The sequence below is a fragment of the Carcharodon carcharias genome, chromosome 1 (assembly GCF_017639515.1).
Source record: "Carcharodon carcharias isolate sCarCar2 chromosome 1, sCarCar2.pri, whole genome shotgun sequence".
Lineage (NCBI taxonomy): Eukaryota > Metazoa > Chordata > Chondrichthyes > Lamniformes > Lamnidae > Carcharodon > Carcharodon carcharias.
In genome coordinates, this window is record NC_054467.1 from 154,787,359 (window position 1) to 154,810,145 (window position 22,787).

The 22,787-nt window shown below is 39.5% G+C and overlaps 1 protein-coding gene across 7 annotated transcripts in view; it reads left to right on the top strand.

Annotated features, from left to right (window-relative positions):
- exoc1 (exocyst complex component 1) overlaps positions 1-13,729 on the top strand; it is a 105,005-nt gene extending 91,276 nt beyond the window's left edge. For all 7 annotated transcript variants that reach the window (XM_041183769.1, XM_041183790.1, XM_041183800.1 and 4 more), the window contains 5 exons: positions 1,427-1,664; positions 4,743-4,926; positions 5,025-5,224; positions 6,275-6,469; positions 10,550-13,729. In XM_041183769.1, coding sequence (XP_041039703.1) covers positions 1,427-1,664; positions 4,743-4,926; positions 5,025-5,224; positions 6,275-6,469; positions 10,550-10,702 — 970 coding nt within the window. In that variant the 3' untranslated portion in view covers positions 10,703-13,729. The remainder of the gene's footprint in view (positions 1-1,426; positions 1,665-4,742; positions 4,927-5,024; positions 5,225-6,274; positions 6,470-10,549) is intronic.
- Positions 13,730-22,787: the final 9,058 nt, after the last annotated feature.

Below are 22,787 nucleotides of genomic sequence, written 5' to 3' on the forward strand. Positions count from 1 at the left end.
GGATCGAGAACCAGAAGGCACAGTTTTAAAGGGTTTTGCAAAAGAAGCAAATGTGAGTTGAGAAAAAACTTTTTCACACAGTTTGGGATGCACTGCCTGGAAGTGTGGTGGAGGCAGGTTCAACTGAGGCATTCAAGAGGGCATTGGATGATTATTTAAATAGAAATAATGTGCAGGGTTACAGGGAAAAGGCAGGAGATTGACACTAAGTTAAAATCCTCAGAGAGAGCTGGGGCTGACATGATGTGCCAAATGGCATTCTCCTGCACCATAACAATTCTGTGATATTGTGAACCAGTGGTTGATGGAAGCCCTTGTCGTCGTCTCTCACTTTCTGAATACATTAAGATCTTTCTTTTGATCTCAGACAGTGGTAGTATAATCATTGAGATCACTTTGGCTTTGAATTATGAACCAATATTATGAAGAATATCAGATAAGTAGAAACAAAGTCAACACAGCAGTTTGCATCATCTTTGTAGAACTTTTAATTCACATTTGCTCCTCGGATACACAATGACAAAAGAATGCAACACTTGGCTAACTTATGTGCACCTAACTTATAAGTGGAGTTTTGTTGGACCCAAGCAAAATCCAGCCTCCATCTGGGCCTCTTGATTTATAATACCTTGTTGAAAGCCTTTTGAGATTTGACTGGGACTAAAGGAAATCAAAAATCTCAACATTAAATAAAGCTTCCAATAAAACAAATACTTACACACATGGCAGATCTCAGTAGTTCTAGGTACCATTCCCTGGATCCATATAATGGATGACACAAATCTTATGTCATTTGGTTCTAAAACCATATCTGGATTAGTTGATCACTTGGACAACAAAGCAAGTCAGCGTGCCAAAAAAACTTAACTGAAAGACATTAATTTACAAAACATGTCAAGAGTAAGGACACTTCCAAGAGACAGTCTATTTAATTAAATACAAAGCCTTGGAAAATCATCTGCAGTGACTTTTCTATATCAAACTGAACATTGATTGTCAATCAGCAAAATATAAAGCGATTGTCAGTGATTGACATAATCAAATGTTTGACCTTCTGATTAGAATTGAAACTGAAACTCCCTGTTTGTCATTGTACTTTTTCATTCAAAAGCATAACGTGTGTGAGCTATAAAGGTAAATTAACTTTGTTCTGAAAGATGACATCCTTTGGATTTGATTCATACTTTTCCTTGAAGGAAGTTATTCAGTCATTTTTTTTACAGTTTATATTCCAAGTACACTCGTAATAAGTTTTCAAAAGATCAGTGAATCGTCTAATGGCTGCACTATCCTTTTTACTTGTGTCCTTTTGGACCGTAGACTAATATTAATGGTTTTCTATGTCAAAAGGGCTTAAAACTGAGTTCAGTGTGTAGGAATTTTTCAATGTTTGTATGTTCAAAAGCCTTGTTGTATGTAATTTCAGAAAAGAGGAGGCAGGCGTTATTCGATCAATGATGATAAAAGTTTTCCGCTGTATTGAGCCAGAGCTAAACAACCTCATTTCACTTGGAGACAAGATTGACAGCTTTAACTCATTGTATATGTTGGTGAAGATGAGCCATCATGTTTGGACAGCAGAGAATGTGGATCCTGCTTCCTTTCTCAGTACCACATTAGGGAATGTCCTTGTAACAGTCAAGAGGAATTTTGATAAATGCATTGTAAGTATTTTTTTAAAGACAATTTTACCTGAAACAAATAATTTATTAATTCAAGTTATGCCTCATGGTGTTGATTGTACTTATTTCATAAGTATTATGTCTAGCAGGTTCCATCCGTAACCAGAGGTGTGCACAGAAATTATTTCCCAGTTTGGAACTTATAGAAAAATAGGAGCAAAACTGAGAGCCTTGAAATGGATAATATGAAACAGGTTAGGGGGAGACAATGGTGTAATGGTAATGTCACTGGACGAGTAATCCAGAAGCCCAGGCTAATCCTCTATGAACAAGGGTTCAGATCCCACCACGGCAGCTGGTGGAACTTAAATTCAATTAATAAATTAATAAATCTGGAATTCAAAGCCTGGCTCAGTAATGTTGACCGTGAAACCATTGTCAATTATTGTAAAAACCCATCTCGTTCACTAATGTCCTTTGGGAAAGGAAATTTTACCTGTTCTGGCCTACATGTGACTCCAGACCCACAGAAATGTGGTTGACTCCTAACGGCCCTCTGAAATGATGCGGCAAGCCACTCGTCCCAAGGACAATAGGGATGGGCAATGAATGCTGGCCTTGTCAGCAACGCCCACATCCCATGAAAGTTTTTTTTTAAAGTTGTATGATAGGCAGAATCTTCTCAAGGTAATGAGAAAAAAAATGCTGGTTATTCTCTCATTGTCATGGACTGTTGCTATTTCATATATAATTTTCAGTTTTTTACTTTTTTTACTGTCAGTTTTCTCTACTGAAAATGTTGGCTTCATATTGGGTACATTTCCAAGGAGCAAGGCATCCTTTAGCATCTGACCCATCTTTCATGTATGAGTTTTGGAAGGCTATTTCAATGCATGGGGCATCACAGCCAAGCTGATCCTGTCCTCACCAACTCTCCACCTATATGCACTTCCATTTAGAGCCACTGGATAGCGATTAAAAGTGGGAGCTCTGTGCAATTTTCCACCCTTAATCCAGGGACATTGAAGTTAATTTTGGCACCCACATGTCAACTGATCTTAGTTAACTCAGCATATACTGGGAATTAACCTGAGCCTTACTTGATTGTGGGATTCAGCTGGTGAATGTAACAAGTAGCTGAGCAATTGAGGAGCCTCAGTCCAGTTTAATTGGTTTAGATTGTTTACTTTTTGGTCATGTGGCTATTTAAAAATCTTTTCTTTAAATCAAATTTCCATAGCCCTGGGTGAAGGAAAGCAACTGTTACATTTTAAATAGTCGCCATTGTTGGCAGCAGTTATCCCTTGATAGGAGGATAACATATACTCAGGGTCCTGAGTTTCTGCCATGGGTCTTCATGTGACTGAACGGGCCAATTCTCTGATCTTTGGGCACATGGGGCAGGACGTCCCATGAGGTAATAGGATCCAGAGTGAGGGTTTGCTTTCTTTTCTTCTCTGTTGCCGCTCTGCCTCATCACTAAGGTTTTCGGACTCAAAGTATGATGCAACTTGATAGACAAGCTGTCATCCTTTTTAACAATTGGTAGCTCCTCCTTGACATTAATGTCAATGCGACCACGTTTCAAGGTGAGCTTCCAAGTGACTTTGAAGCATTTATTTGTCCTTCCCTCGAATGCTGGCTATTTGAGAATTGAGAAAACCAGACCTGATGGGGAGGAGACTTTTGACCAGCATTAGGTCGATGGTCCTCCCGTTGAAATTGGAGGATGCAGCAGAGGCATAGCTGATGGAATTTCTCTAGCGCTGTTATATGTCACTGACAAACAGCCCAGATCTCACTGCAGTACAGGAGTGTAGTAACGATCCCTGTACTGTACTTTGTTGACTTGCGGGAGTCTTTGTTGTCAAACACTCACTGCCGTAGACTGTAGAAGGCCAAGTTGATGTAGCTGATCCAGTGTTGGATGTCCTCATCAACGGTGGCCTTTTGAGAGAGGTGGCTGCCAAGGTATGGAAGGTGCTCAACGTATTCCAGTCTCTCCTCCAACCTATTTGGGAGGTGGAATATTTGGCTGACAAGGTGTGGGTTGATATGAGCTTTGTTTCAGCAATGTTCAAGGACTAGCTGAGTCTCTTGTGTGCAGAATTGAAGAGATCGAGAGTGGTTGCAAATCTGGTGCACAGTAGGCATTGATACTGCAGTCATCCGCAAGCTGTAGATCATGTACGTCTATGGTGGTCAGTTTAGTTTTGGTATGAAGATGACTGAGCTTAAAGAGTTTTCCATCTAGGTGGTATTTAATACTCAAACCAGGGGGGCTGTTAATCTTTGGTGCAGTGAATAAACACTGTCAGGTAACTTGTCAATAGCATGGGGGTTATCTCACAGCCTTGCTTGACATTGATCTGGATTTTGAAGGTGCGTGTTTCAGATCTCCCACTCAAGACAGTTGCAGTCATATCATCATGAAGCAGTTGCAATATTGTGATGAAGTCTGTTGGACATCAAAATCTTTGGAGCACAATCCACAAAGCCTTGCAATTTACTGAGTCAAATTCTATGGTCAGGTCGATGAATGCAGTGAAGAGTTGCTGGTGTTGTTTTTGACAAGCTGGTGGGCTTTTGCTCACACCATGATGCCATGCACTCACCCTGCGGATTTTGGAGGAAAAAGAACAACCACCCCCCACTCCCTGACTAACAAGATTGATTTTGAGTATCATTGAAAAAAGAGACATGCAGTATAAATCGTTGTTCCCTTTACTGTTGGTTTATCTTGTGAGCTGTTCTGATGAGTGCAAGATGAAAAGCTTCAATAGTATGTCCCTTTTTTCAGTAATACTTGAGTTCTGTACTACCAATTTATTATTTAAAATTGATTTTGTGGCTGCTGAATTAGAGGCAAGTTACAGAGCTTATTAAATTGCACATAATATACATTACTCAAGTTTCTGTGAGTTTCTTATGAGATTTTCTTTTGCCTCAAAATGTCTGATCTGGTCTGGTCATTGCGATGGATAAGGGGACTTAGATGATTGTACAGTATTTATAATATACATTAGCAATGGTTAAAGGTTGTAGACTTCAGTCTGATGCCCAAATTTCAGATATGTTAAGACAAAGCTGAAATAGTTTGCCAATTGTATGTTCTTTCAGTTGAATCAAGTTAAGCAGATGGAAGAAGTGAAGATATCAAAGAAGAGTAAAGTTGGAATTCTACCATTTGTTAGTGGGTTTGAAGAATTTGCAGAACTGGCAGAGTCCATCTTCAGAAATGCTGAGCGCAGGGGGGACTTGGACAAAGCCTACACCAAACTAATTCGGGCTGTTTACAACAATGGTGAGAGGCTGTTCAAATGTGAACTGATTACACAATCTAATATTTGTATTTGTGACAGTGCTCCTTATATGATAATTTATCATATATTCCATCCTCAGTGGAAAAAGTGGCTAATGAAAGTCAGAAGACTCCACGAGATGTTGTGATGATGGAAAATTTTCACCACATTTTTTCAACACTCTCTCGTCTTAAAATTGCATGCCTTGAAACAGAAAGGAGAGAAGCCAAGCATAAATATACAGAGCACCTGCAATCTTATGTAATATACTCTCTGGGACAACCTCTTGAGAAACTTAATGTGAGTTTTCTTTATTCCACTTAAGTAGAAAATTTCAAGATTGCCCTTAATCTGAAGTTGCCAAGAGTTCTTCAGATAGTGTAGTTTTTGGTAGAACAAAAGATGAGTAATGTTTTGCTCAAACATTAACCTTGGGCTGGATACAATAATGTTTAATCATCTATGTTGAAATTTTTTTTCCTGTTCCTGGCATTACTTAAAGGACTGCTGGAATTGTCGATAATATGGGACTTTCAAAGTTATAAGGAACCACATGATTCTTTGGCTCATGAAGAAGCTTGCTATTCAGTTAAAAGTAAATTAATGTTAAACCAGAACGTTAGAAAACAATTAGTGATAACTCCAAACATGGAGCACCATGCTTTTTCAAAAAATATATAAAGGCAAAATGACTCTCTGAAATATTTCTCTCTAAAGAAACAATGCAAAGCTTTATAACCTCCAGCTGATTTTTAAAGTAAAACATTGTGTAAGTGACTTCATTATGCAAAGTAATTTCAATTTCCATTGTTATTGTTTGCCATGGCATAACTATTCAGACCAGATAAGAATACAAATAACACCACTGGGAAAATATATTTTTTGAAGAGATTGAAAAAAGTTATATCATTGGAAATGATGAACGAAACTAAAGTTGAGTTCTTCTAAATTTTTCATATTTATATAGTCGGAACTCCTAATATGACAACATGTTGGAATATTAATGAAATTTGCATTCAGTGGAAAAATTAGTATAGGTAGAGTCTAAAATATAAATAGTATTTTACATAGACATGTTTGAAATCTGACTGGAATTAAAAGAAATTGTGGGCAATCAATCATATTTTTGTGAACATGTTCTAGGGGTGCACATCACAACAAAAATGCTAGCCCAGACAAACTAGAGGGAGCTACTAGTCTGATGATAATGCTAGTTTGCTGAGATGTACTGATTGAAATCGCATTTACTGTGGATTAAATTTGTCATGAAAAGTCCTTTGGAACATTGAATAAACTAAAGCTTTTTAATCTGTGGTGGCGTTACTGTTAATTAGTTTATTGTGAATGCAGCATTTCTTTGAAGGAATTGAAGCTCGTGTGGCTCAGGGTATCAGGGAAGAGGAAGTGAGCTATCAGCTAGCCTTCAACAAGCAAGAACTGCGAAAGGTAATTAAAGAATATCCTGGAAAGGAAGTGAAAAAAGGACTGGACAACCTGTACAAGAAAGTCGACAAACATCTCTGTGAGGAGGAAAACTTGCTGCAGGTAGGTGTCAATGGAATGTCTAAAATTAAATTTTGGTTCAACTTAACATTTTTTAAATTCATTCACGGATGTAGGCATTGCTATCTCAGCTGGCATTTACTGGTAATTTCTAAACGCCTTTGAAGGTGACAGTCAGCCGCCCCCTTGAAACTCTGCCATCCATGTGATGAAGGTGCTTTCATAGTAATTTTAGATAGGGAGATCCAAGACTTGACCTAGCAACAAGTGGCGATATGCTTCCAAGGACTTGGAGGGATTGTTTAAGATGGTGGTGTTCTCATGTGGCTGCTGTCCTTGGCCTTCTGGATAGTGAAGGTCATGGATTTAGGAAGTGCTGTCAAAGAAGCCTTTTCAGTATGCTGTGGTGCATCTTGTAGATGGTGTACACTGCAGCTACAGTGGTGGAGAGAGTTTAAGGATGGGATGCCTATCAAATGGGCTTTTTTGTCCTGAATGGTGTTAAACTTCTTGAGTGTTATTGGAGCTGCACTGACAGAGGCAAGTGGAGAGTATCCATTGGACTCCAGATTTGTGGTTTACGGATGGTGGAAAGGCTATGGAGCGTAAGGTGTTGAGTCACTCATCACAGAATACCCCACTTTTGTTGCCACAATACTTGTGTCTGGCCCAGTTAAGTTTCGACTCAATAGTGATACCCAGGATGTTGGTTGTGGGGGATTCCATGATGGTAATGCTGTTGGCTGTCAAAGAGAGGAGGTTAGACTTTCTCTTGTTGGAGGTGGTGATTGCCTGGCACTTGTGGCATGAAAGTTATTTGCCACTTACCAACAGAAAAGTAAAAGTATTTGTTGATGCAAAAAGTGGTCATAAACTGTGTAAAAGTTGGAAATATGGTGAGAATGAAACTCTAGTAAGTCGTGGGTGAGTAGTCTCAAACTGAAATTTTGTTAAATTTTTTGAATTTAACTTAGAACTTTAAAAACCTGTAAAAGTAACTGCAAGTTAGTTGTCACTTAACTATTAACAGTCAATCAGCTGCAAGTGATAGCCTTAATAGGGGTTAATTACTGTGAGCAGAGTTGAGTGAGTACTTGTAGTTTGAACAAGGCTTGAAAAGGCGTGGTATTTGCTGAGGCACAGAGTGGTAAGAAACAGTGTAAAAGCTGGGAATTTGGTGAAAATGGGATTTCATAGCAGCGGAAGGAGATTCTGCTTTTTATTTTCAGTACTTGGGGTTAGTATTACAGGTAAATATTTCATGCCATTTACCTATAACTTAGATCAATTAATTATTTTAAAACATGAGCTTATTTGATTACTTAAGTAAACTTTAAATAAGCAAGGTTAGATAAGGGATGTCTGTGCCACAGCTAGGACAGGTGGTGTACAGCTACACCATGTGGGTGTTTGTGGAGTGCATTGTGATCCCAGAGAAACACATCTGCAGTGTCTGCATCTCGAGGAATTTTAGCTCAGAGTTATTAAGCTGCAATCAGAGGTGAAAACATTGTAGGGCATCAGGGAGGGGAAGAGTTACCTGGACATTTGACGCCTTAAGTTAGAAATTGGTACAGGTCCAGTTAATTTTTAAAAATTCTATTATGGGATGTGAGCATCGCTGGCAAGGCCAGTATTTGTTGCCCACCCCTAATTACCCTTGAGAAGGTGTTGATGAGCCGCCGCCTTGAACCACTGCAGTCCATCTGGTGTAGAAACATCTGCACTACTGTTACGATCATGGACAAGATAGAATAAGTTAGACATATAAGGGCATTGCTGTAGGAGCCTCAGTCTTCATCTTTATCCAAGAGTTAACAAGGTTCTTGCTGCAATTTGGATTAAGGTCTGCTGATCATGGCACTGTTTTACAAGAGGCTATTCAAGTGGGGGGAGTGAAAAAGAATGCGTTAATGATGGAGGACAGTATAGTCAGGGGGATAAATACTATTATCTGCAGCCAAGACCAGGAGTTACAAAGGTTGTGTTGCCTGCCCAGTTCCTCACAGCTGGTGAAGAACTTGGAAGAGGATGATCCAGTTGTTGTAGTCCACATAGGAACCAATGGCATAAGTAGAATGAGGAATGAAGTTCTTTCTGATGGAGTCTGAGGAACTAGGGTCCAAATTTATAAGCAGATTATTACTGAAAAAAGAGACATGGTACTGAAGATATTCATCCTGCACATATCAGGGATGCAAGAATGCAAAATTTTGAAGGGAACAACAATTTTTATTGCATGAGAAAAAGGCTGCTGTTTGGTTGGCAGATCAGCTTTGATTGGTCCAAACAATGGCAAATACTCCAGGGAGCTATAGTCCCCCAGTGCTGCCAATTGCAGAACAACATCTCATGTGAGACATTATGTTCTGAGTGTTGCAAGCATGGGTTGAGTGATCACGGTCTCTACTCTGCCTATTGTGAACAGCCGAAGGAACGTGTTGTTTGATGTGATCTGCCAGTCATTGGGATGTACAGCCTACATACCAGGCATCGCACTGCCATTGAAATTCTTATGCCTCATTACTTATTTGTGAGGTAGACAGAACTTCTTCTTGACTTGATGGCAGCATCCTGTTCGTTGAAAACAACACTCGTGTTGCCACTACTTTATAACTGCATGTAATGGCTGGCTTCACCTGTTGCTCAAATTTTTGAGATACTTTACATCTCCAGGGTAATTTGAAGTAGACTGGGCACTTTTCAGGTCTGAAGGTGGCAGCTTTCGGCCAATTTGGGAGTATGCATGTGTTGTGGGTCAAAAGCTACTAGGAGTCCAGAGTGAACTGAAGTCAGAAAGTCTTTATTACAAGTATTACTAGCATAATGCAGGGCAAAAGCCCTCAATGAACAGAAGACTCTTAGAAATTCTAGTTACAGAAGTATCATATATAACCGTTTTAGGAGACAGTGCCCCCTTTGTGTCTTTGTAAAGTCACATTTGCGTCTTTCGTGTTATCACATTTATCTCATTTCTCTCAGCCAACATATTTGATGTCTCTTTGAATAATCACGTTCATCTCAACACTCCCAATTAATAAATGTGTGCCTCTTTATCTAACCACACTCATGTCTCTTTATTTGATCACATCCAGAAGGGAAAAGCAATTTTAGCATTATGAACTCGTGTAACCCCTCTCTAGTAACCCTTTACAACATATGAATTCTAGTAACCCTTTATTTCCTACACCACATCAGTGAGCAATGATCTGATTGAGGTAGCCATTATACCACAGGATAGCTTTATGCACCCCATTTTGGTGTCAGGCCAACGAGGTGAAGTCTAACAATAATGTCTAACATTACTTGTGATTCCACGATTGGATAGCACATGCTGAACAATCCCCAGTATACTCAGAATTACACTAACAACCAATTTAAGATTATCAGTCGAGCTCGCAATGTGGCTCACTTACGCTTGCCAGAAGCTACATATATTCATATGCAGGGACCTGTCCTGTGCAGGAAAAAGAAATATGTCCAGACATTGCATCTTTTTTGAATAAACAAAAGCATGGGGGAGAATAGTTCTTTCATGCATTTGCTATCGCAACATCTTGACCCATCAGAGTCAATCTGCCAACCAGTCAGCATACCTTCCCTCAGTTGTTATTTCCTTTGAAATTTGGCATTCTTATGTCTGTCCTGATGAGTCCAAAAGCTTTGGCAGTTTGTCTCTTTTTTCAGCAATATTCAAGTTCTGTACTACCAAGCAACTATTGATAAGCAGATTCTCAAAGATGATGTCTGGATTACTACCTGGGCCACAAGAAAATTGGAATTGGGTCAAACAGTTCTCAGAGTTGAATGCATGAATGAAAGAGTGGTGTGGAGACAGGAGTTTTGATTCATGGGGTATTGGCACCTTGGAGAGATTATTTTTGTGTTTTATTCTTCCCTCAGTCTAGGATGTGTATATGGGGAGATGGGGTGAGTGGATGAAGAGAAAATAACTAAAGGAGCTTTCTTTATATTATAAAACTATAAACCAAATACAATATTTATAAAAATTGTATTTTAGAATATGGAGAATAGTTTTGCCAGTAATATATTGGTGATACATTGGATTTCAGCTTGTGCAATTTTTTTTCTGATTGTTAATTCTGACATTTCTTTTCTCAGGTTATGTGGCATTCCATGCAGGATGAGTTCATACGTCAGTATAAGCACTTTGAGGGTCTGATAGCTCGCTGTTATCCTGGCTCTGGAATTACTATGGAGTTCACTATTCAGGATATATTAGAGTATTTCTCTAGTATTGCTCAATCTCACTAAAAAATAATATAGTCTGAACAGTAACAAGGGATCAGGCACCGTTTTACGTGTGTCTGGTGCAATTTTCACAAAATGTCCATTGTTAAATCCTGTAAAAGCTCCTTGTGGAAGAACTTGACATTTAATGCTGGCTTCATATTATTTGTATATAGAAAAATAGATACTCACCTAAGCAGGCCAAAGCTAAAAAGCAGTTAGTTCTTCTGACACTGCCTTTTAACTAACTTACATGTACACCGAACAGTACGTTCAGTTAAGGATGCAAATGCATGATACTGTGACTTGTTACTTCATATGAGGGAAGAATTTCAGGTTAGAAAAATTTTGATGCAACATACTTGCAATTTTATACTTGTAGCTATATAGATTGGTAGTATTCTTCAAAAAAAATACAGCTTTTTGGCTCTATCTTAACATCTAGCAGCATCTTGGTGTAAAATATTTAATCACAATTTCTGAGGTATGGAAGATCTATGTTGATGTTTCTTTTGTGGTAAAGTTTTGTGGACGGGTTCATAGATGTTGAAAAATTATTGAGCTTTATGGTGTTTCCAAAGGAAGCTTTCTTTTTTCCAAAGTAAACTACTTCTAACAATTCATAACTTAACCATCTCTTGTAATGAAAATGGTTGCCAAATTCCAGAATAATATAAAATCTCTGCTGATCTACTTATATTTACCAGTCAGAATATAAAGTCTACCATGAATTCAAAATTGCTTAATTTAAATTATCATATTAACTTATATTGTTTTCACTTTGTTGTGCAATTTCCATTGATTAATTCAAATTCTTGGATGATTCATTTTTTGTGTATTAAAACTATTTTGAATTATCAGTAAACTGTATACTGGACCAAGATTGTTAGTTATTCTTATATCCATCTTGGTTATTGAGTCAGTCAAGAACTACAACCCCCAGTACTTCCATAGACTAAAAATTAATCATTATCTTTTTGATTTAATAGCTTGAAAGGTTGCAGTCATTACTAAATCCAAATAATAGGCATCAAGAGACAAGTTGAAGATGGGAAACTGTGAACTTTCCTCTCATTAGAAGTCTCTTCATGAAAAATCTCATTGCTTCAGATAATGAATGTCACTTATTGAAATGATATGAACTGCATTATTTCCTTTCCTGAATCAACTTTAATAGTAGGTAGTGTTTTTCTTTGCTGTCCATTGTCCTGATTTGGAAGGTTATATGGGATTACAAAATATTAAACAGATGGAATAATTCATCCTGTTCTTGACTGCCAATGGATACTTTGATTTTTCAATAAAACCAATTAATTAGACTGCAAGGTAATGCCATTAATTACACTGTTCAGGCATTTTCACAACATGTTTATCCTGTGAGCTAAACTGAGCTGTAACTTTATAGTAAAAGAGTTGCTCCTATATTTTTAAATTTCTTTGGGTCAGTCATGTCAAAAACTTAAGCCTGCATTACAACATCATTTCACTTAATGTCTAGCATGTTGTTTTATTCAGCATAAAATAAAAATGTAAAAAACACATGCTAATTTACTTTTTACTCAAGTGTATGAGGAAAAAGGGATATTAACATGCACCAGTTCAGAGAGGGAAAATTGAGCATATAGAATACCAAAGGCAAATGAAAACAAGATTTTATGAAATACTCTACCTTTCTCAAGAAACATCCTTGTTGATTTGTTTAATTAGAAACACAAATATAGATTTTGGAATACTTATGGAAATTCTTCTTCAGTAAATATGATCCACATAAAACAAATTTAGGATACAGAATGCAATCTAGAAAGGCAGAGAATTAAGGCATAGCACTCTTCCAAAAATATGCTTTTAATTTTATACATCTGAATCCCACTAACTTGAGTAGAGCAGGACATTTATTTTACAAAACAGTGCAAGTTACTGTAGAAAATCAAAATTATTTAACACTAGAAATGCAGATAGCACTGGTGTACTCACACATGATAGTCTGCAAGTTCCTTAACTTTGATTTTGATATTCCCAAAATAGAAATAAAATGAAGATACTCATTTTGACTGGCATAAATCTGTTAGGTTATTTTGTGATGAATGTGGTAATATGTGCATTAATTCTTTATTAAACACTAATCATGACTGTATAAAATTTACTGAAAGAAATGTTCTTATGCGTTATTGTGAAATGGGGAATTAGGCTTTAAAATACCTACAAATATTAACTACAGTAGTGCATAATCCAATGTTAAAATTGCACTAAAAAGGTAGTTCCTTAATCATAAACAGACAAATGATAATTCATGTAGCAGGCAATATTCAGTATTTCAGTACATTTATTATAATTGAGCAACTGCCTTTTTAATGCAGAAATTATAACAAACGTGTCTCCTAAATCTTAAACTCAATTCCTAAACAATGGAATTTTATTTCAGTATCATAATGTGTCTTTGGAGGGTCTAACAGATGACAGGGAGATATTTCAGTACAGGACATGCTGATGAAGTCTGAAGTGATTTTTTTATCGCATTAATTTAAATAACTTGACATGCATTTTGTATGCAGGTAGCACTTTTGTTTCACAAGCATTTGAATGAAACTGCATGGTTATTAAGTGTTAGTAAAGGAAAATTTATATATTTAAATTAGCTCCTATCTGAGAATGTATTGACTCCATATACCTTTCTGAAAATTTCCATGTTCATTTGCATTATGACTATATTTAAGCTTATTAACATTAAAAGGAATATCAGGATATTTACATTCACTAAGGTGTTCGGATCTGTTACTTCACGTACCTACTGATAATGTTAAGTATGCTTTTACATTTTGTATTCAATATTACTCTGGAAAATTACTGTTGGTGCAGAATCCTTGTTTGAGCTGTAGAGATTGCTATTGATATTTTACTTTCTGAGTTGGATCATGTTGTCAATGTCTACAACAGGAACCTGTCAATTTGCTTTGTAAACAGTAATATTCTGTGAAGCAACTGATGAAGTGTTGATCTCATAACAATGTATCGTTGCATTAAAAACACTATCAATAAAAGAAAGTAAACTTCCTACTCGTGTAATCTTTAACCTGTGCCTTGCTCCATAGTTTTTAATGCACCAGTGCGTTAAAGACACATAATTGAAATAGAAAATTCTGGAAATATTCAGCAGGACACCAGCATCTGTGGAAAGATGTTTTAACTGTTCAGATATAGCACCTTGTCAGAACTGAAATATCCAATTATCCAGTCTCTCACCAGATGCTGACTGATCTTGAGCTTTTCCAGAATTGTCTCCTTGTTTCCAATTTGCAATTAATTGCTTTGAGTTTGGACATAAATATTTCTTCTGCTTACTAATACTTGCTGGTGTTTTGATATTTATTGTGCAGAGTTAAGTGTTGACACTACTGGACAATTACGTACCTGTTCCAGCTTATGATAATTAATAGTATTGAAGCAATAGTATTCTCCAACTAAATAAAAGCTTAGGGTACAATCATTCCCTGGTTCATCCCCCAGGGCAAGGCCTTGACCAACCAGAGTCGACCTGCCTGGTTTGAATTTGAACAAAGCTGGACAGTTAACTGTTCCATGCTGCATTCTCCATGGCAATGCCTTCACCAATTACAGTCCACTTGCCAACCAATCAGCACTCTCTTCTCATGCAGTATAAATTGTTGTCCCCCCATTACTATTGGTGATTTCTTGCAAGCTATACTGATGATTGCAAGATGCTATCAAATCTTTTCATGTCTCTTTTTTTCAGTAGTACTCATGTTCTGTACTACCAAATGACTATAGGTTTACATTTGCAGAGAAACCACGACCCCACAACCTTCTGATCTGGAGACTGACACACAACAATTGTGCCACAAACTCCAGGAGAGCATTTCCTGCATTTACTTACTTTAATATTCAAAACCCACTTGCAGTTAAATATAATGGCCAAGATTTGGAGGGTACCCCAAAGATGGGCTGGGGAATCCCTCTGGGAAGTTCCCAGGTAAGGGTTTGCATAGCAATTGCCCCGAAATGCACACTTTCTCCAGACAATTGTGCTGTGCTAGGAACTATCCAAAAATGTGGTTTAAATCGCAAACTTCAGGTGGTTCTGAAAGGGTTACACTAATAGTTACCCAGAAAAAGTTAGAAGAATTAACACCTCTTCTAACTTCTGAGTAACTATTGTAAAGATCCAGACTGACCCCAGGGGGCTCCCCCCATGGTACTCTTACCCCCTCTCCAGCAACCTCTGACACCCCCAACCAACCCTCCCATTTCCCCCATCCCCCGACCTCCAACACTAGTCGGAAGTTATGACCCCACGAATAATTACTGTTAAGAATTCAAGACAGGTGCTTTCAACAAATCTTGAAATGAACTACCTACCACTTTTAATACATACACGCAATGAGCAAAGACCCGGTACAGTATTACACAGAGGTGTGGTAGTGTAGTGGTTATGTTACTGGAATAGTGATCCAGAGGTCTGGATGAATAACTCTGGGAGCACAAGTTCAAATGCCATCATAACAGTTTCAGAATTTGAATTTAGTTTAAAAATCTGGAAATAAAAAACTGGCAAAAGTGACCAAGAACTGTTGGACATTAATGTTCTTTAGGAAAGGAAACATTCTTTACCCAGCTGGGCCTATGATTCAAATTCCACACAAACGTGCTTCACTCTTAACAGTCCTTTTAAAGCAGCCTACTTAAGCCTCTTAGTTGTTTTAAATTGCTAGTAAGAAAAACATTGGGCAGGATTTTACCGTCAGAGACGGGGGAGGGGCCCACTCGCCGACACGTAAAATGACACAGGATGATGTCGGGCAGAACTCCCAATGTCACCTCACTCCATTTAAATTTTCAGGAAGGCAGGGGCTCAGCAAAATCAGCTGCATGCCTGCAGACCTGTCAATGGCCAATTGAGGCCATTGACAGATCAATTAAAGTAATTAGTGGACCTGCCCATCCAACCTTAAGGTTGGCGGGCAGGCCAGGAGCCCCAGTGGGAAGTAGAAAAAACATGAAACCTCATCCGCAAGCAGCAAGAGGTTTCATGTAGGGTTTTTAAAATTTTAATAAAGTTTTTTTTGAAAATCATGAACATGTCCCAACTCATGTGACATTGTCACATGAGGGGACATGTAAGGGAAATTATTTTTTCTATTTTTAATACTTTTGCACGTAGAGCCGATCTCTCTGAGGCCGCACTTAACCTCAGGCAAATGAGTGCGCTCTTTTGTGCGCATGCACGAAAGAGTGCACTCTCGATTTTAAGCATTCTCCCCCCAGCCCGCACAGAGAGCGCATAATGCTTCCCTGCGGACATCATGCTGGGTGGGCCTTAATTGTCCTGCCCACGTAAAATGGCGCCGCGCCTTCGACGGGGGAATGTTCAGCCCATGAATACAACTGGATGGACTTCTCCTATGACTTAAGAATCACAACAGGTCAGGACAAATGTGTACCCAATTGCAAAGGCTTCATCACCAAAGCTGGGAGAGCTATCTCACAAGACTAGACTAGTCAACCATTGTTATACTTGCCTTTCGAATCATACTTAACATCCTAGCTATCACTGATACATAGAATCATTGAAGAGTACAGCACAAAAGGAGGTGATTTGGCTCTTTGAGTTCATGCTGGTTCTTTCGAAGAGCAATCTAGTTAGTCCCACTCCCCTACTCTCTCCCCATGACCCAGAAATGTTGTTTTCTTCAATGAATATGTCCAATTCCCTTTCAAATGCTCGTGTTGAATTTATACACAAACAAACATACAAATTAGGAGCAGGAGTAGGCCACTCAGCCCCTCTAGCCTGCTTTGCCATTCAATAAGATCATGGCTGATCTGATTGTAACCTCAACTCCACATTTCCACCTACTCCGGTAACTTTTCACCCCCTTGCTTATCAAGAATCTATCTAGCCCTGCGTTAAAAATATTCAAAGACTCTGCTTTCAACGCCTTTTGGGAAGAGAGTTCCAAAGACTCATGAGCCTCAGAGAAAAAAAATTCTCCTCATCCCTGTCTTAAATGGGCGACCCCTAGTTCTTGATTCTCCCGCAAGAGGAAATATCCTTTCACATCCACCTTGTCAAGACCCCTCAGGATATGTTTCAGTCAAGTCACCTCTTACTCTTCTAAACTCCAGCAGATAAGCCTAGCCAGTCCAACCTTCCCTCATAAGACAATAGTTCCATTCCAGGTATTAGTCTAGTAAACATTCTCTGCACTGCTTTCAACGCATTTATATCCTCCCTTAAGTAAAGAGATCAATACTGTACACAGATTTCAGATGTAGTCTCACCAATACCCTATATAACTGAAGCATATCCTCTCTACTTTTGTATTCAATTCCTCTCGTAATAAACGATAACATTCTGTTAGTTTTCCTAACTACTTGCTGCACCTGCATAATAATCTTTTGTGATTCAAGCACTACGACACCCAGATCCCTCTGCATCTCAGAGCTTTGCAATCTCTCATGATTTAGGGTATATGCTTTTTTATTCTTCCTGCAAAAATGGACAATTTCACATTTTCCCACATTATACTCCCGGATCTTTGCCTATTCACTTAACCTTTCTTTATCCCTTTGTAGCCTCCTTTTGTCCTCTTCACATCATATTATCTTACCTATCTTTGCATCATCAGCGAATTTTAGTAACCATGCCTTTGGTTTCTTCAACCAAGTCATTTATACAAATTGTAAAAAGTTAAGGCCCCAGCATTGATCCCTGTGACACACCACTCGTTCCATCTTGCTAACCAGAAAACGACCCATTTATCCCTACCTTCAATTTCCCGTTAGCCAGCCAATCTTCTATCCATACCAATATGTTACCTGCTACACCATGAGCTTTTATTTTCCGCAATAACCTTTGATGTGGTACCTTATCAAATGCCTTTTAGAAATCTAAGTACAGTACATCCACCAGTTCCCCTTTATCCACAACACATATTGCTTCTTCATAGAACTCCAAAGCATTAGCTATATGTGATTTCCCTCCCACAAAACCATGTTGGGACTCTGCTTGATTACCTTGAATTTATCGAAATGCCCTGCTGTAACATCTTTAAAAATAGCTTCTAACATCTTCCCTATGGTATCCTGTTTTCTGTCTCCTTCACTTTTTGAATAAAGAAGTTACATTCACTATTTTCCAATCTATCAGCTATGTACTTAAAATTCTAACCACTCACTGCATTAAAAAAGTTTCTCCTCATGTCACCTCTGGCTCTTTTGTTAATCACTTTAAATCTGTGCCCTTTTGTTAAGGACCCTTCACTAAGTGGAAATAATTTCTTTCTACAGGTATTGACTCCACCAAAGTTGTTCTTGATTTTAAACACCTCGATCCATCAAATCTCATCTTAGCCTTCTCTGCGCTAAGGTGAACAAGCCCAGTTTCACCAGCTTATTCATATAACCGGAACCCCTCATCCCTGGACAATTTTAGTAAATCTCTTATGTAGCTTTTCCAAAGCCTCATGTCCCTCCTAAAGTGGGTTGCCCAGAATTGAACACAATATTAGTGTTTATATAGATTCAGTATAACTTTCTGGCTTTTGTACACTATGGGTGGAATTTTACTGGCCCTATGGATTGGGTGGGGCTGCCACCATAAAATGGCAGGGGAACACGTCAGAGCAGAACCCTGACATTTTCCCACTGGTAGGCAAAATTCTCAAGGGCAGTTAGGTAGCAGGCTCAGGAACACTCAGGAAAGCAGTGGGCAGGCAATTGATGGTGATGTTGAAGTGGACTTTAAATTTTCCCTGGAGTACACAGGTTTCACAGTGTTTCAGCAGCTAGCCTGCTAAAAGATGAGGGCTCAGCAGCAGGTAAGTGTTGACTGGAAGTGGCAGCCATTGAGTACAGCTGCATTGTGAAACAGGCAGGCTACGGTTCAGGTAAGCAAAGGATTGAAAAGTTGGAGGGGTTTCACAGGGTGAGCCCATTTCAGAGAGCATTTATTGGAAGGCTATAGCATAGATCCACTTCATCTAGTGCAGGCAGCACTAGGAGGTTGTGAGGCTTTGAGCCTTGATGGTTCCAATTCTTAATGGTAGCATGCCCTGAGTTTGACTTTTATAATGAAGAGGGGAGTGGGAAAGAGAGATCCAGGTTCAGCGTCATGCAATGGGGCTGAAACAGCAGGAGAAACACCATAAGAAGTAGGAGCAGAAATAGGCCATTCAGCCCATCGGGTCTGCTCCACCACTTGGTGAGATCATGGCTGATCTGTTAAACCTCAACTCCACTTTCCAGCCTTTTCCCCATAACCCTTGATTTCCTTACTGATTAAAAATCTGTTTATCTCAGCCATGAATATATTTAACAACCCAGTTTCCACAGCCCTCTGCGATAATGAATTCCACAGATTGACTACCCTCTTAGAAGAAATTCCTCATCATCTTGGTTTTAAATGGGAGCACCCTTACTCTGAGATTATGTCCTCTGTTCCAAGACTCTCCCACAAAAGTAAACAACTTCTCAGCATTGGCCCGTCAAGCCCCCTAAGAATCCTATGTGTTTCAATAAGGTCGCCTCTCATTCTTCTAAACTCCAATGAGTAAACCTATTCAGCCTCTCCTCATAGGAAAATCCCTCCATACCCAGGATCAACCTAGTGAACTTTCTCTGGACTGCCTCCAAGGCTAGTATATCTTTCCTTAAATAAGGGGACCAAAATTGTTCACAGTATTCTAGGTGTGGTCTAACTAGTGCTTAAGTAATCCTGGGACAGGAAGCATAAGAAGTAGGAGTAGGCCATTCAGCCCCTCAAGCCTGACCTGCCATTCAATAAGATCATGGCTGATCTGCTCCAGGCCTCAACTCTTCTTTCATGCCAGCTCCTCATAGCCCTCAACTGCCCGATATTTTAAAAATCTATCTACCTCTTCTTTGAATACTTTCCGTGATCTAGCCTCCACTCTGAGGTAGAGAATTCCAAACATTCGCTACCCTCTGAGAGAAGAAATTCCTTTGCTTCTCAGTTTAAAATGAGTTTCCCCTTATTCTGTAACCATGTCCCCCACTACTGGAAACATCTTCTCAACATCTACCCTGTCAAGCCCCCTCAGAATTTTGTACATTTCAATAAGATCACCCCTCATTCTTCTAAACTGTAATGAATAAAGGCCTAACCTGTTTAGCCGTTCTTGATAAGTCAACCCCTTCATCCCAGGAATCAGCCTAGTGAATCTCTTTTGAACTGCATCCAATGCCAGTATATCATTTCTTAAATATGGGGACCAAAACTGTACACAGTACTCCAGGAGTGGCCTCACCAACACCCTGTACAGTTGTAACAAGACTTCCCTATTTCCCAACCCTCTAGTAATACAGGCCAAAATCCCATTTGTTGTCTTAATTACTGGCTGCACCTGCATGCTAACTTTTTGTGTTTCATGCTCAAGAACACCCAGATCACCTCTGCGCTGCACTTTTTTGGAGTCTCTCTCCATTTAAATAACAATTTGCCTTTTTATTTTTCCTACCAAAGTGCATGACCTCACACTTTCCTACATTAAACTCCAAATGCCAAGTTTTTTGCCCACTCACTCAACCTGTCTATATCCCTTTGCAGATTCCTTATGTCCTCATCACAACATGCCCTCCCACCTATTTTTGTATCGTCAGCAAATTTGGATACATTACACTCTGCCCCCTCTTCCAAGTCATTATATAGGTAGTAAATAATTGAGGCCCTAAGACTGATCCTTGTGGCACTCTACTAGTTACATCTTTCCAACCTGAGAAAGACCCATTAATCCCAACTCTGTCTTCTGTGTGTTAACCAATCCTCAATCCATGCTTAATACGTTACCCCAATTCCGTGAGCTCTTATATAGTGCAATAACCTTTTATGTGGCACCTTACTGAATGCCTTCTGGAAATCCAAATACACTACATCTACCGGTTCCCCTTTATCAACTCTGCTTGTTATATCCTCAAAGAACTCCAGCAAATTTGCCAAACATGTTTTCCCTTTCACAAAACCATGTTGACTCTGCTTTAAGCTTTTCTAAATGTCCTGCTATTTCTTCCTTAATAATGGATTCTAGCATTTTCCCAATGAGGGATGTTAAGCTGACTGGCCTATAGTTAACTGCTTTTTGTCTCCCTCCCTTCTTGAACAGGGGTGTCACATTAATGGTTTTCAAATCCACTGGGGCCCTCCTGGAATCCAGTGAGTTCTGGAATATTTTGACCAATGCCTCCAATATCTCTGCAGCCACTTCCTTTAAAACCCTTGGATACAGGCCATCAGGTCCTGCCGACTTATCTGCCTTCAGTCCCATTAGTTTCTCAAATACTTTGTCCCTCGTGATAGAGGCTGTTAGAAGAGATTTCCTCCCATTAGCTCCTTACTTATTTGATATCTTTGGAATGTTTATAGTGTTCTCCACCGTGAAGACCAATGCAAAATATTGGTTTAAATTATCTGCTATTTCCCTGTTCCTCGTTATCAATTCTCCAGTCTCATCCTCCAAGGGTCCCACGTTCACCTTAGCTACTCTCTTTTTCATGGGGAGGCGATAGTGTAGTGGTATTGTCGCTGGACTAGTAATACAGAGACCTAGGGTAATAAATCCCACCATTGCAGATGATGGAATTTCAATTCAATAAAAATTTGGAATTAAAAGTCTAATGATTACCGTGGAATCATTGTCAATTGTTGTAAAAACCCATCTGGTTTCCTTAAGGACTAAAAGAAATCTGTCATCTGTCATCCTTATCTGGCCTGGCCTACAAGTGACTCCAGACCCACAGTAGTTGACTCTTAAGTGACCTCTGAAATGGCCAAGCAAGCCACTTAGTTGTGTCAAAATGCCACAAAATCATAAAAAATGAATGAAGCAGGATGGACCACCCAGCATTGACCAGGGCATCGAAAATGACAACAGCAATCGCAGCCTTGTTGGCACTGCAAAGCCCTCCTTACTAACATCTGGAGGCTAGTGCCAAAATTGGGAGAACTGTCTCATAGGCTAGTCAGCCTGACACAGTCATCCTCACAGAAACATACCTTACAGATAATGTCCCAGACACCACCATCACCATCCCTGTCCTGTCCCATCGACAGTTCAGCCCCAGCAGAGATGGGGGCACAATGGGATACAGTCAGGAGAGTGTTGCCCTGGAAGTCCTCAACATCGATTCCAGACCCCATGAAGTCTCATGGCATCAGGTCAAACATGGGCAAGGAAACCTCTTGCTGATTACCACATTCTGCCCTCCCTCAGCTGATGAATCAGTGCTCCTCCATGTTGAACATCACTTAGGGGAAGCACTGAGGGTGGCAAGGGTGCAGAATGTATTCTGGGTGGGGGACTTCAATGTCCATCACCAAGAGTGGCTCAGTAGTGCCACTACTGACCGAGTTGGCCGAGTCCTAAATGACATTGCTGCTAGACTGGGTCTGCAACAGGTGGTGAGGGAACCAACAAGAGGGAAAAACATAGTTGACCTCATCCTCACCAACCTGCCTACCGCAGATGCATCTGTCCATGACAATATTGATAGGAGTGACCACTGCACAGTCGTTGTGAGGCAAAATTCTGTCTTCACATTGAGAATGGCCTCCATCGTGTTGTGTGGCACTATCACCGTGCTAAACGGGATAGATTTTGAACAGATCTAGCAACTCAAGACGGCATCCATGAGGCGCTGTGGGCCATCAGCAGCAGCAGAATTGTACTCGAACACAATCTGTAACCTCATGGCCCAGCATATCCTCCACTCTACCATTACCATCAAGCCAGGGGATCAACCCTGGTTCAATAAAGAGTGCAGGAAGGCATGCCAGGAGCAGCATCAGGCATACCTAAAAATGAGGTTCAATCTGGTGAAGCTATAACACAGGACTACGTGCATGTCAAACAGCATAAGCAGCAAGTGATTGACAGAGCTAAGCGATCCCAAACAAACAGTACATATCTAAGCTTTGCAGTCCTGCCACATCCAGTCATGACTGATGGTGGACAATTGAACAACTCACTGGAGAAAGAGGCTCCACAAATATTCCCATCCTCAATGATGGAGGAACCCAGCACAGCAGTGCAAAAGATAAGGCTGAAGCATTTGCAACAATCTTCAGCCAGAGGTGCCA